General features: G+C 38.8%; 5 protein-coding genes across 5 annotated transcripts; all 5 read right to left on the bottom strand.

Moving 5' to 3' along the window:
• Positions 1-2104: 2104 nt before the first annotated feature.
• Positions 2105-4145, bottom strand: LOC148178075 (fatty acyl-CoA reductase 1-like). Its single transcript, XM_088032742.1, has 5 exons — positions 3846-4145; positions 3598-3782; positions 3050-3557; positions 2559-3006; positions 2105-2509 (listed from the first exon to the last, which is right to left on the bottom strand). Exons 2-5 carry the CDS (start codon positions 3655-3657, stop codon positions 2119-2121), a joined length of 1407 nt encoding a protein of 468 aa, XP_087888868.1. The 5' UTR covers positions 3658-3782; positions 3846-4145; the 3' UTR covers positions 2105-2118.
• A 5471-nt stretch (positions 4146-9616) lies between these two features.
• Positions 9617-10571, bottom strand: LOC148178074 (fatty acyl-CoA reductase 2-like). The gene is made up of 6 exons (XM_088033445.1): positions 10375-10571; positions 9967-10329; positions 9860-9923; positions 9781-9807; positions 9707-9724; positions 9617-9631 (listed from the first exon to the last, which is right to left on the bottom strand). Exons 1-6 carry the CDS (start codon positions 10569-10571, stop codon positions 9617-9619), a joined length of 684 nt encoding a protein of 227 aa, XP_087889571.1.
• Positions 10517-11078, bottom strand: LOC148178073 (fatty acyl-CoA reductase wat-like). The gene is made up of 2 exons (XM_088032746.1): positions 10823-11078; positions 10517-10779 (listed from the first exon to the last, which is right to left on the bottom strand). Exons 1-2 carry the CDS (start codon positions 10944-10946, stop codon positions 10592-10594), a joined length of 312 nt encoding a protein of 103 aa, XP_087888872.1. The 5' UTR covers positions 10947-11078; the 3' UTR covers positions 10517-10591.
• A 16-nt stretch (positions 11079-11094) lies between these two features.
• Positions 11095-11616, bottom strand: LOC148178072 (putative fatty acyl-CoA reductase CG5065). The gene is made up of 2 exons (XM_088032745.1): positions 11269-11616; positions 11095-11229 (listed from the first exon to the last, which is right to left on the bottom strand). Exons 1-2 carry the CDS (start codon positions 11461-11463, stop codon positions 11095-11097), a joined length of 330 nt encoding a protein of 109 aa, XP_087888871.1. The 5' UTR covers positions 11464-11616.
• Positions 11617-12242: 626 nt separating this feature from the next.
• Positions 12243-14173, bottom strand: LOC148178071 (ankyrin repeat domain-containing protein 13C). Its single transcript, XM_088032081.1, has 8 exons — positions 14005-14173; positions 13808-13849; positions 13651-13755; positions 13472-13603; positions 12904-13418; positions 12696-12845; positions 12403-12650; positions 12243-12356 (listed from the first exon to the last, which is right to left on the bottom strand). The coding sequence occupies exons 1-8, from the start codon at positions 14114-14116 to the stop codon at positions 12341-12343; spliced, it is 1320 nt and encodes a 439-aa protein (XP_087888207.1). The 5' UTR covers positions 14117-14173; the 3' UTR covers positions 12243-12340.
• Between the last annotated feature and the right edge of the window lie 4 nt (positions 14174-14177).

Below are 14177 nucleotides of genomic sequence, written 5' to 3'. Positions count from 1 at the left end.
AATAAATGGGCCAAGAGTAACTACCTCACCAAATTTCATTGTTGTAGCGCTAACACAAGCAAAGGTAAAATTTTTCAAAGTCCCGAACGTCACTTCCTCTTCTATTAACCTTTACCTAATTTAAATCTGCCAAAATCTGAATTCAATTCTGCGTCAGTGTCTATTTACAATGACATTTAGAAAATGCTCATTGTATGCAAATTTCTGGGAATAACATTCAATACTACATATGTACAGGGTGGTCCATAATGAGCGTATGCGACAACTCAAAAAATTTTAGTTCAATTGGCCAAATGTCAGGTGGAATAATATCGGCTAATCAGAGACATTCGTTTATTGTTACGTTTTGTTCAAGGAGATATGTATACAGGAGGTCAATCTTGTATGCCGCGCGTCGAAAAACGCGAGTCAGAAATCATCGCGAGCTTGCCGGGCTCTGCGCATCTTCTCTGCTATTGGCTACTGGGCATCACATGGTTAACTCATGACGTGCTCATTGGGGGCTATTCGGGTGTCAGTAGATGGCGCCACTAAACTACAAAATGGCGGTTTTAACGATGAGCAACAGTATTTAACAAGCAACAAAAATTTGCATTTATGTTTGTTTCAAATGCCCTACGATGCAAATAATTGTCTTAAAGAAACAAGCATTCTTCGGACATTTAAAAGAAGGCTGTTGTGGACTTATGCCGGTTCAGATTAATAGTTCTTGACGATTTTATTCTGTAATTCGGCTCTGGTTTTAAAAGAAAGTTACATAGGTATTTATTTAATAGCCACGGAAATGATATACCTGTGGCTATTGAATGTTTTCCAACAATGTTTTTGCAAGTAAAATCCATAAACTAACATCAACGTAGCCGTATTTGGCTTTTTTCAATTTTATATTTTTAGTGCCTGCGTTTTCTGCCAATTTTCAATATCTCATGAAACAAATTGTTACTACAAGACTTCTTCCAACATTTAACAACGTCAGTGAGCCTGATTTGTTTAGTTATGTTAACATTTTTTACCATTTAACTCTTGAACAATGACACATTTGACCATTGAAATACTAAACAAAACGACAAATCACTTTTGTCATACGCAGGAAAGGGCCTAGACTCAAAATAAAAGTAATTCAAACTGTTAATTTGCAAAATTCAACAACGAAAACGGTTCAAAAAAACTTTTTAAAGACAGGCCGTTTTTGTTGTTCACCGTTTCGGCGTTTCAGACGAACGACGATAGATGTCGCACCCTTCGCCAATTTTTCCAATAAATTGCAAAAGCAAAGCTTCTGCTGATGGAAATTCTCGAGCCATTTTAACATGCCATTCGATACAATTTAATTTCTTACATTATGTGTACAAGTTGTGCGCTTTGGGATGGCGAGAGCAGTAGATGCGCAGTAAAAGCGCGCTCACATTTTTTGACTGACGATGAATTCGAAACGTTTAGTTGCGAACGGTGACTAAAGCACAATTCATTACTATTCGGCTGCAACAACTCTTGCCATCCTAAAACGCGGAGCCTCGGTGTAAGCTGGTACTTCTGTAAAAATTCCAACATAGTTTTTTATTAATGGCGGAATTAACCATAAAATAATCGGAATATTTAGACAAATATTCACATATAACGTAGATAAAATGAAGAAACACTTTTCTGACATCAACAAAATGTGACCATAACCAACAAAACAAAAAGTCATCATTGGCGAAGCTTACTAAAATTACAAAGTTTTGAGCCAATAGAAGCAGGCCTCTTGAACTGGCGCGAATACGTCATCGGAAAGCTCTTTTAAATTCCGATTGAATTTTTTCATTGCTATTATTATTCAAAACAGCATTATTTAACACTCTGATGCCTTCTACAAGAACTTTGTTAAACAACATTGGCGATCAACAATGTTTTTACACCCCAAAACAATTGACAGAACTTTCTTGTGACGTCATTTATGGTCACACGTCCATAGCAGCCAAAAGGGGATGGAGTTTCAGCCTTAGTAACGAGCAAATTTAGGAACCTTGCCTGTTTCCAGGCTTCATAGTTTTGATCTATCACAATTTCAAAGCTAACTTGATGACATTTTATTTTCAACGAAACTGGTGATTAAAATAGAAGAGACTAACAAACTCTTTATTCCTTCGTTAAGTACACCCAAGATATTCTTCCAGCGGTACTAATCTTGTTAACAATGTCAATTTTAACGAATACTAACCAAAACAAAGCAACGTACCACAAGATGTTAAAAATACGAGCCACAACTCTCATTCTGTTGAGTTTCTTCTTGGACTCCTCAAAGTCATCATCTTCCTTTAAGACGAACTTTTTGACACCTTTAATCATACTGGTGACGTACGTCTCCACATCAATCTCTGATAATTTAAATTCGAAACTACGAACGTCGCTGGGAACAAGATACTTCTCAAGATCCACGCATTTCTTGTTGATGAAATCCCATTGGTTGTGAGTGAAGTATGAAAGCGCTAGTGAAGAAGTGTAGATCTTTCTCTGGAGCTTCACTAACCTGCAAGCAAAGTGGTAAAAGACGTCAAGAAAACAGACGATGAACTTGCATTGGTTTTTTTCCGAGGACTTTGAGGATGCTGTCGAGTAACACAGCTGGAAGGAGTTGGCAAAATAACAGTGTGATGTAGAATACGAAGAAAGATTGAGTATACGCCAACTTGGGATACCACAGCATTTGGTTAAGAGGAGTGACAGTTTTGGTCTCATTTACACACATTGCCAACCCGTCTTTCTGCTTGAACGGCAGTAACTCCCCGTTGCTACCATTGTAGACGCTGATGGTCATCTTCGACGTGTGATCTTCGAAAGTTGCTTGTCTCCACGCGGAGATAATGATGGATTTGATGAGGACGTCAACAGCGACGCAATCCACAACCATGTCACCATCACCATAGATGACTTTCATGACGCCAGTACCACAGCCGACGGTGAGGGCCAAAGGGCCGTTGAGGGAGTCGATCCAACCAGGAAAGGGCTCTTCATAAGTCGGCATAACTACGAACGTGTCTTAGTGGGAAGTTGAGGTTTCACCACTTACCAACTGATGGTCTGTGGATGACGGCAGGGATCTTCCCTTTGCACATGTCGTGGACGACGTGCTCAGCCAAAGACTTGGTGAAAGTGTAGGTGTTGGGCAGAGGGTCGATGTACTTTTCAGTCATCGCGTTCAAGACGTTTCTGTTCATTTTCTCTGCAATTTCGATGGTTTTCCTCCAGTCAGCGTGAGGAGGGTACAACTTCTCTTCGATGACGTCCTTATCGGTGTTGCAATAAGTGGTAGAGACGTGCACCAACACGTCTAGATTCTTAGTTTCGAGAGCTAGAGCGACAACCTCGCGAGTTCCTCTAGTGTTCAATAACACAGCGGCCGTTAAACTGTCGTCGAAACGAACGGAAGCGGCTACGTGGAAGATCACATGGACGTCGCGAATTAACACTTCTCGGTCTTCTGGTGATAGTCCAAGACCTAGTTCGCGGACATCACCACCAACCACTTTAACCTTCTTGAAGACATCGGCGTTTTGGGACCTCAGGACATCAAACAACTAGAGGAATTTTTAGTAGCAACCTAGTGAGACAACTTACGGGAACGTTTAACATGTCTTCTAGTCTTGCTTCCAAAGAGCGCCCCTTTTTCTGTCTCATCAACAAGTACAAGTTTTCGATGTTAGGACACGAGCGGAGGAGTTTTTCGATGAGAACTTTGCCAATGAAGCCCGTTCCTCCGGTTATGAAGACATTTTTGCTGAAGAACTCCGGGATTGTCGGAACTGTAAACATTTTTAGTTGTGGTTGTGAAATAGTGGAACTGAAATAGTACTTCTATTTATTACCGAATTCAAGGCTTTCGGATGAATTGGCGAAAGTGGGCTATTTGTATGCAAATACGATTGATTGAGGTCTTAAAGGTGGAAAACGGTTTTTAGTACTGACGTCCATCTTCAAGGTGAAGACTAGGAAATTAAATTAAAATTTTCCAGGTCTTCAATTTTTACAGGTTTTGAACATTTGTTGTTGTCATGCCTAAATTTCAGGGGTTTCAATGTATTTCAAAAATGTGAGTGTAACATTGTCAAAAATGACAGACTTTTTTGTTACTTTTACCTCGGTCGACAATAATCACGTCTTGTGATAAAATGTAGTATTTCTGCATCTAGTTGCAAAAATAGCAATCTTTTAAATCTGTTGAGATTAAGGGTTCGTAATAGAAACAACCACTCAGTTAGACGGTGAGAACAAGACTGTTTTTATTTACTAATACAATAAGATAGGTGGCGTAACAGAGGGGCGCTAAATTTGAAATAGTTTTTATGGTATGATTTCAACACCCCCACTTAACAAAAAACACTATTTCATACTACATATGTTTAACTAAACCTAAGAGTTGACAAAATTTGCCCACTTTGACAGCTGTCAAACTTTTTGTCAATAAATCTGCTGGCATATCGTCTGTCGGTACGTATCTTAACTCTACATACTTATTATTAACACTATCCCTGATAAAGTGAAACTTTATATCGATATGCTTCGACCGTCTGTGGTGAATAGGGTTAACTGCTAGACATTGCGCACTTTGGTTATCATTACTTAATGAGATGCAATGGATCTGGCTTGTTAACTCCTTCCACAGGTTTCGCAGGTATATCGCTTCTTTCGCCGCCTCACTAATGGCCATGTATTCTGCCTCAGTGCTCGACAGGGCCACAGTGGACTGTTTGCGGCTTTCCCAGGACACCGCCGAGCCAGCAAGTTTAAAAACAAAACCAGTATAGGACTTCCTATCTGTTGAATCACTTGCCCAGTCGGCATCAACAAAGCCTTCTAGCTCGCTGTTGTCCCCCTTAAACACTAAACAATGATCTATCGTTCCTGCTAAATACCTTAGAACCCTTTTAGCACATTTCCAGTGTTCTTCAGTATAACATTTGTTAAATTGGCTAAGGAAACTAATTACGTAAGTCAAATCAGGCCTAGTCAATACCGACAAATACATCAAACTACCGATCAATTGTTGGTAAGGCAAATTTTCATTGCAAGTCGTACCCTTGCTTAAGTTTATTTTCGTTTCCATAGGGGTCTTTACCGATTTGCAATTTTCCATTTTGTATTTCTGCAATAACGTTTTAATGTACTTTGACTGATCCAGTATAATTTTTCCATTCTCTCTTTGAATCCTGACACCTAGGCAATTTTTTAAGTCACCCAGATCTTTGATCTTGAACTCATGTTTCAAAGCAATTTTTAATTTCTTAGCATTGTCGTCATCGTTAGAGAAGATGAAAAAATCATCAACATAAAGCGCTACAATAGTCAATAAGTCATTTTTCTTAAGAATATACAAACATGGCTCAATCTCCGACTTTTTATACCCTAAGCTAATTAAGAAAAAATCAACTTTTTGGTTCCATGCTCTCGATGACTGTTTCAAACCATAAATTGCTCTTTTGAGCTTACAAACTTTACCCTCCTCGTGAGCAAAACCTTCAGGTTGTTCCATGAAAACATTTTCTTTCAATTCTCCGTTTAAAAAGGCTGTAGGTACATCTAAATGAAACATGTTTAAACCTAATTTCGCGGACAAAGCAATCAACAAGCGCAATGTTGAATGTCGAACTACAGGTGCAAAAGTTTCTGTGTAATCAATTCCCTGACTTTGAGTAAACCCTTTTGCGACTAACCGTGCGCGATACTTCACGTTTTCATGTTCATCAGTCTTTCTTTTGAATACCCACTTGCATTTGACGATCGTTCCATTATCTGGACAGCTTACCAAGTCCCAGGCTTCGTTCTCTTCGAAAGACTTCATTTCTTCTTCCATCGCCTTTTTCCAAAAAACTCGATCTGGTCTTGACATGGCTTCAACTACTGTCATGGGCTCTCTTTCTATTTGTGTGTTGTTGGAGTTTGTAAAGAAGGTCACAAACCCGTCAAGGTTTTTCGGCTTCTTTGGTCTCTCAGATCTGCGTGGTTCGGGGTCTGGTTGGACAACTTGAGGTACTACCGCTTCAACTTCCTCCACATCTTCTAAACTCTGAGCTGCTTCAACATTATCTTGTTGAGATTCTTCAGGTTGTTCTTCTTCAGTTGCTTGCCGCTGTTCTTCAAGGGGTTCCACCATTTCAGCCCCCACTGAATCGACGCTTACAAGAGGAACTTCAACTCTCTTCTCACACTGTTCGATTATTACGACATCTCTGCTGATGGTTATTTTTCCTGTTCTTGGATCGTACATTCTATAGCCCTTCGTGTCCTCACTGAAACCCATGAGGATCATCTTTGCTGCTTTCTTGTCCCATTTTAGTCTGCGTTGTTTTGGGACGTGTACCATGACTTGGCTCCCAAAAACTCGTAAATGTTCCACGTGTGGCTTTCGACCGGTCCACATTTGGAATGGAGTCACCTTCAACCCTGAACAGACAGAACGGTTTCTCAAATACACAGCAGTATTAACCGCTTCTGCCCAGAACTTCTTATCGAGGTTAGCATCAAAGAGTAGACATCTGGCCTTTTCGACAATGGTTCTGTTCATTCTCTCCGATTTACCATTTTGTTCGGGCGTGTAAGGGTTTGTCGTCTGGTGTTGGATACCCTTGTCTTCTAAGTACTTTCTGAATTCATTGCTGCTGAATTCAGTACCACCATCAGTGCGAAATGTCTTCAATCTTCTGTTTTGCTGGTTTTCAACGAAATTAGTGAAATTTCTGAAACAATTAAAAACTTCGCTTTTTGATTTCAAGAAATATACGAACGTCATCTTCGTGTAATCGTCTTCCAACATCAAAAAATATCGCGAGCCCCCAATTGACTTGTGTTCCATGGGTCCACAAACATCTCCATGAATGAGTTCAAGTGGTGAAGACGTACCACTCTTACTATGCTTGAAAGGTAATCTTGTTTGTTTTCCCTCACAGCAAACTACACAAGGGGTCATTCGTTTTGTTGTGTTCTTGCACTTCAGTCCAACAACAACGTCACTGGATGTCATTTCACTTAAGTCTTTGAAGTTAAGATGACCAAATCTTCTGTGCCATAATTCAGGATTTTCACTCTGCACCGATAACAAACACTGTGCTTGGTTTTTCACATTCAGTCTGTATACATTTTCCACTAAACTTGCTGTGGCAATCAGTTGATTTTGCCGGTTGTGGATCAAACAGCCATCGCTCGTGAAAGTCACTTGGTTACCGTTTCTAATCAATTGGCTAACTGACAAAAGATTGGTGCTCAACCCTGGCACAAAGGATACTTTTTGAATAACTACGTCGTGAGTCTTATTTCCAACTACCGTCTGTACGTTCACTTCCCCTGAACAAACTACTGAGATTTTTGTTTTATTAGCTACCATTATTTCCTTTGGCTCTGTGTTCGTCCTGACATTGATGAGCCAATCTTTCTTTGTTGTCAGGTGATTGCTGGCTCCTGAATCAATGTACCAATCATTTTCTCCAAACGATCCACTTAGGAACACTGCACTAAAAGCATTTGACGTTCTTCCCTTTTCTCTGTTTCCAATATTGGGACATCTGTTCTTGAAGTGGCCATACTGTTTGCAGTGGTAACATTTTACGTCATTTCTGTTAGCTGTCATGTTGTTTCGGTTGGTACTGCCTGTACCACCAGAGTACTGATCTTGGTTGGTATTGCAGGTTCTTTTTGAGCTGTTTGAGCTGCCCTCTTTGAGCCTGTTTCTTGAACTATTCCAACTCTTTCCTGCAAATGCGCTGCCCGCTTTGTCGCCATCTATCTGCATATCTAAGAGTTTCGTCTTAATGGCGTCTGTACTTATTTTTATCCCAGAATGTTCAATCGCCATTATCATTGGGTTAAATTTTTCTGGCAATCCCGCCAATAGTAAAGAGCCTACCCATTCATCATCAATTTTGAAACCCGTCCTGCTCAATTTCTGGGCCGCTTCTATGACTTGAGTCACGTAATTCTCCATTGTATCATTCTCTTCTAACCGAAGTGATATCAAATTCCGGAGCAATCCAATTTTTCGCGTAAAGCCCGAGTCATCATAAAGGGATTTCAATTTGGTCCATACATCCTTCGCTGTTTTTGCCTCTTTAATGTGAACATATATAGATGTGTCCAAAGTTAGGATCAACTTTGCTTTGGCTTTGGCGTCCTTCTCTAGGTCCTCCATCACGGTCGTAAGGCATTTATCCAGCCCATCCAGAATTAGATAATTCTCAAAAGCAAATGCCCAATCATCGTAATTTTCTCGGCCTAATAACTTCGGTACACTCGCCATATAATTGATAGCCATGTCTGACACTATTCAACTTTTTGAAATCACCAAAAAAGGACACACACACAAACAGCGAACAACAATGGCGGACACTAGCGTGGGTCTGGGCCCATAACCTGTTGAGATTAAGGGTTCGTAATAGAAACAACCACTCAGTTAGACGGTGAGAACAAGACTGTTTTTATTTACTAATACAATAAGATAGGTGGCGTAACAGAGGGGCGCTAAATTTGAAATAGTTTTTATGGTATGATTTCAACAAAATCCTAACAAATTTTTTGAAAATTAGCAAGAAAAGATCCTGAAAGCATCATGAATTAAACAAAAAAAAATGTTCTCTCACCTAATGTGGTGGTTTTATCCCTTAAATTGGGGTCAACACCTTTAAAAATTGTTTTTCTCATTTATCTTCCAAACCATTCATTTTAGAGCAAAAATAAAGATGACAAACATGTTTGAAATCAAATTTTCTAACAAAAATGTTTTATTCTTGCAATTCGTGCAAACATGGCGCAAAGTTGGGTGTGAATCGGGGTAGAGAGATTGTCCGGCAACACTTGTGTCCACCCCTAAAATCGTCTTTAATTTTAAAGATCAAATTTTGAAACTTTGCATACGCCCATAGTTGACAAAGCTGTAGAAGCTGACGCAAAAATTTGTTTTTTATCATGGTTTGGTTGGCGTCGCGACGCCTAAGAAGTATAATTTTTAGCGATTTTTGAGTTTTTGCGGAAAAATTCGCGAATTCAATTTTTTTTCAACATAACTGTGATACAAATATCTGAGTTTTTATTTTAAATCTAATGCAAATTGTGTTTAAAATTTGCGAAAAAAACGCTGTTTTATCAAGTTATTAGTTTTCAAAATTATGACAGCGCAATGGCAAACTACGTTTACACCAAAATTTCACAAGTCACTTCATTCACTCTTATAAAGGTTAATTTTGATTAACACGGGCATGTTGCACTTTATGGACACCAGAAATCATTAATTAACATCGACAAGACGACAATTTCACCAAGTAAAACTTTTGTTACAATCTAAAGCAAACCAAAGGATAGATGTCATTTGTGACACAAGATGTTGATAGATGGGTGTAAATGTAGTTTCCAAATTTTGACGTAATAAAATTGGAAACTAACTTGATAAAACAGCATTTTTTTCTCAAATTTTGAAGACAATTTGCATTAAATCTAAAATGACAACTGAAATATTTTTACCATATTTATATTGAAAAAAAAAATAAATTAGGGGTTGATATCACAAACCCTCACAATTAACTAAAAATTACATTTTTAAGGCGTCGCGACGCCAAAACTATCAGTGATAAAAAACAAATCTTTGCTTCAGCTTCTAGCGCTTTGTCAACTGTGAGAGTATACAAATTTTCAAAATTTTATCTTTAAAATTGAAGACGATTTTGGGAGTGGACACAAGTGTTGCCGGACCCTGTACTATACACTAGCGAACAAATTTTGGAAAAACTGCACTAGAGAAGTAAAAGGGCAATTCTAAACTAGAATATTTATTCCATTAGGTAAGAACTGAGAATTATTTAGAAAAAAAATAATTTTTGAGTACTAGCTAAGTTATAACTTTGAATAAACCCACGATAAAGAGATGAAAATGAGTTAATTTTATACTGGTGAAGATGAAAGAACTAAAAATCACTATTTTATTCCTTCATAAAATACAGTGGAGACATTCTTCCAGCGTTGCTGATCTTATTAATAACATCCATCTTAACGAAGATTATCCAAAACAAAGCAACGTACCACAGGATGTTAAAAACAAGAGCTACAACTTTCATTCTGTTGAGTTTCTTCTTGGATTCCTCCAAGTCATCATTTTCCTTCAAGATAAACTTTTTGGCACCTTCAACTAGATTAAACAAATAAGGTTCCACTTCAATGTTTGAGATGTTAAATTTAAAACTATCAACATCGCTCGAAACTAGATGCTTTTCAAGTTCCACGTATTTCTTGTTGATGAAATCCCATCGGTTATGAGTGAAGTATGAAAGTGCTAAAGAAGACGTGTAGATCTTCCTCTGGAGCTTCACCAACCTAGAAAAAACTGTTAAACGTAATTAAAAACGACGTTTAACTTGCATTGGTTTCTTTCCGAGAACTTTGAAAACGCTGTCGAAGAACACAGCTGAAGATTCAGTGAATGCAATCGTTGGGTACCATAAGAGTTGATTAAAAGGCGTCACAGTTTTCGTTTCATTCACACAGATCTCCAAGTTGTCTTTCTGCTTGAACGGTATCAACGACCCGTTGCTTCCATTGTAGACGTTGATGCTCATTTTCGTGTGATCTTCGTAAATCACTTGTCTCCACGCAGATATAATGATTGATTTGATGACGAGATCAGCAGGGACGCATCCACAAATAAGTCACCATCGCCATAGATGATTTTTATGACGCCAGTGCCACAGCCTACGGTGAGGGCCAAAGGGCCGTTGAGGGAGTCGATCCAACCAGGAAAGAGCTCTTCATAAGTCGGCAGCATAACTACGAACGTGTCTTAGTGGGAAGTTGAGGTTTCACCACTTACCAACTGATGGTCTGTGGATGACGGCAGGAAGCTTCCCTTTGCACATGTCGTGGACGACGTGCTCAGCCAAAGACTTGGTGAAGGTGTAGGTGTTGGGCAGAGGGTCGATATACTTGTCAGTCATGGCGTTCAACACGTTTCTATGACGTCCTTTTCGGTGTTTTCGGTGTCTAGGTTCTTCGTTTCGAGAGCTAGAGCGACAACCTCGCGAGTTCCTCTAGTGTTCAATAACACAGCGGCTGTTAAACTGTCGTCGAAACGAACAGAAGCGGCTACGCATGGCCGTCGCGAATTAACACTTCTCGGTCTTCTGGTGATAGTCCAAGACCTAGTTCGCGGACATCACCACCAACCACTTTAACCTTCTTGAAGACATCGGCGTTTTGGAACCTCAGGACATCAAACAACTAGAGGAATTTTAGTAGCAACCAAGTGAGATAACTTACGGGAACGTTTAACATGTCTTCTAGTCTTGCTTCCAAAGAGCGCCCCTTTTTCTGTCTCATCAACAAGTACAAGTTTTCTATGTTAGGACACGAGCGGAGGAGTTTTTCGATGAGAACTTTGCCAATGAAGGCCGTTCCTCCGGTTATGAAGACACTTCTGCTGAAAAATTCCGGGATTGTCGGAACTGTAGACATCTTTAGTTTTGGTTGAATAATAGTAGTCCTATTTATTAAAGAATTCAAGGTTTTCGGATGAATTGCCAATAGTAGGCCATTTGTGTGCAAATATTATTTGACTGAGGTTCTAAAGGTGAAGACGTTATTTAATAATCATGGTGAAATCAGCAGAACACTTCCTGGTTTGTCATCAGACTAACTAAAATGCAAACAAGAACGTCGTTTTTAAATACTTTTATTGAGAAATTAAACAGTCGTCTACTATTTTATGATAAAATAAATACAACTTATTTCTAGAACGCGCGGATTATTCAAGCATAAATAAGAGGCTAAGTGATTTAATAATACGGCAGATTGTATAAATTAATCTAAAAGTTGTATAAGAATGGCTTAAAAGAACGATTGTTGATGTTAATTGACATTTTCTGCTCTACTCAAAAGGAGGCTTTTGATATGTCGGTAACTATGACAGCAACACAATAAATTTCAACACTCAACATGAATACACAAATATAACAACAATTTAACAAGAAAACAACAAAAAATACGACAATGGCAGCACCTTCATCATTATAAATACAGTATGAACTTAGCGTGAGTAGTTCTAAAGTAAAAATACAATTATAATAAATACCCTGCTTCATTGAAAATAAAAAGATTTTATTTTCCCGGCCTATTCCAAGTAGACTAGACAACTAGTCGAGTAGATGCTGCCCAGAGTGAATAACATGGGTACTTCAATGCACACTGTAGGACAACTGTTCCCCATCAAATCCTTTGATTTTCTTAATTTACCGACAAACTTTGCCTTGGTGAGACGACGCCTATCGTACGGTAGAAGGAACACTGGTTTTTTTGTGTAAGTAATTTCAAACGAATTGAATAGTTCAGGGCGTCATAAATCTGGAAACCTACAACCAAAACTATTATTACAAGAAACTCAAAAATATTATCAACCTTGTTGGATCTTCTTTATAGTGCTTTGGAGTCTCAAACAACTCTTTTGGTATGTTATTTCTGAACTCAAACTGCTGGAATGTGATTTTTGCCGTCACCGTTGGCAAAATTGGAATTTCCACTTTTACTGGAAAACCATTGGGCAGTTTGAATGTAATAAAATCTCTTAGTTTAGAAAAATGTTTAAATGGAGCAATCACCTCGAGGACGTTAAGTAACATTTCCACTGACAATGGAAAATCAGAACTCTGGAAAAGATGAACAGTTCGTTGTAGTTAATCATCAAATCTTACCATTGCTATCGTAGCTTTGAAGGCTTTTGTTGTTTCCTTATAAACTAATTCACGCCCTAGTCGTGGATAATCGTTTAGATTGGAATGAATGTACTGCGGCCACGTTACGTTTTTCTCTGGGGGTGGAATTAAACTTGTTCTTCGGACGGGCTATAAAAAAACAAGAGTAGTAGTACTTAATATTTGTTAAGGAATTTTGAATACTTACAACACCATTCTGGTCAAAATTCTGCAAGTTTCCCCCTTTGGTAAAACTCTCCAAAATTGCTTTATTCTTCTGTAAATCATCCGACGACAAATGCTCCCGTCGCTTCCGACTTTCCAACATCAACCCATTTACTGTATACAATTCACTTTCGTACTGTCCAGCAACCAACTCTTTTTTATCCTCTCGAAAGATCCAGCCACTTTGCGCCCGCGCAAAAGAGATACTTTTCGTAGAGATCTGAGCGGCTAAAATATCGGTGGACATGAGTAAATCCACTTCATCCTCAATTTCCATTTCGCTCTCTTCATATCGTACTCTTTGATAAACTTTCAGGATATTGTCAAGGACGGTCAGACTTTCATTCGGCTCGGCATTTCCGTTAAAAATAAATGAAATATCACCTCTCTCCCATCGCATGTCGGAAAAATCGACCAAAGTGGTGTCCAGTCTTATATTAGCTCCGCTTTTGTAGATTTTACAGATGTCTGAAGGCAAAATCCGAGACACCAACGGCACTAAAATGAGGCAATTAGAAATGCAACTTGAATTGTTCAGCCAACACTTTTACCCCATGATTGGAAGTCCCATTTGAGTTCCATATAAAAATCATTAATCCTATTTAAAGCCTCTACTAAATTCGGACGCCTCTCTTCCATTTGCTCCCGGGATTGCTGCCGGAACTTGCGGACGAGGGAAGAAACTGAAACTCTCGATTGAACGGTGGGGTAAAAGACATGTGGGGCTTACTAGTGGGTCTGTTGCCATAACTGACGGCTTCTGCAAGGACTGTCCATCCCAAGCCGTTTTTTACTTTAACGGGGGCGTCATGTTTTAAAAGTAGCTGTACACATTCTAATTGAAAAGATAAGATAAAAGCTATTACTGGTGATTACAACACACTTACCTTTCCGCCCTAGCATTACAGCCAAATGTAGGGCGGTGTTCCCTGAAACACATCGAATTGTTTAGTAAATAACGGAAAATCTCGGTTTATGACTGGATATAAATATCCGAAGACATAACCTCACTTAATTTTGTAAACAAATTATTCTGTATTAAACTGTGAAAAAAACGTGGAAATTCTTAGACTAACCAACTCACCGTGTTTGTCTTTAGCTGCTATGTCATGTTTCCTTAATAATCGTGACAGAGATTTTAAATCATTATTAAAAACGGCTTCGTGTAGAGGATAACTGTCACTTTCTTCGGCCATTTTGAAATGTTGCACTACCCAAATTCCCACTAACCCAGTTTAGGGATTTTCGTCATACCAA

The sequence above is a fragment of the Gnatocerus cornutus genome, chromosome 3, assembly GCF_029298725.1.
Source record: "Gnatocerus cornutus isolate USDA-ARS CGAHR chromosome 3, icGnaCorn1.1, whole genome shotgun sequence".
NCBI classification, from domain to species: Eukaryota; Metazoa; Arthropoda; class Insecta; order Coleoptera; family Tenebrionidae; genus Gnatocerus; species Gnatocerus cornutus.
The sequence above is the reverse complement of the archived record's forward strand: the minus strand, read 5'-3'. Positions and strand labels throughout refer to the sequence as shown.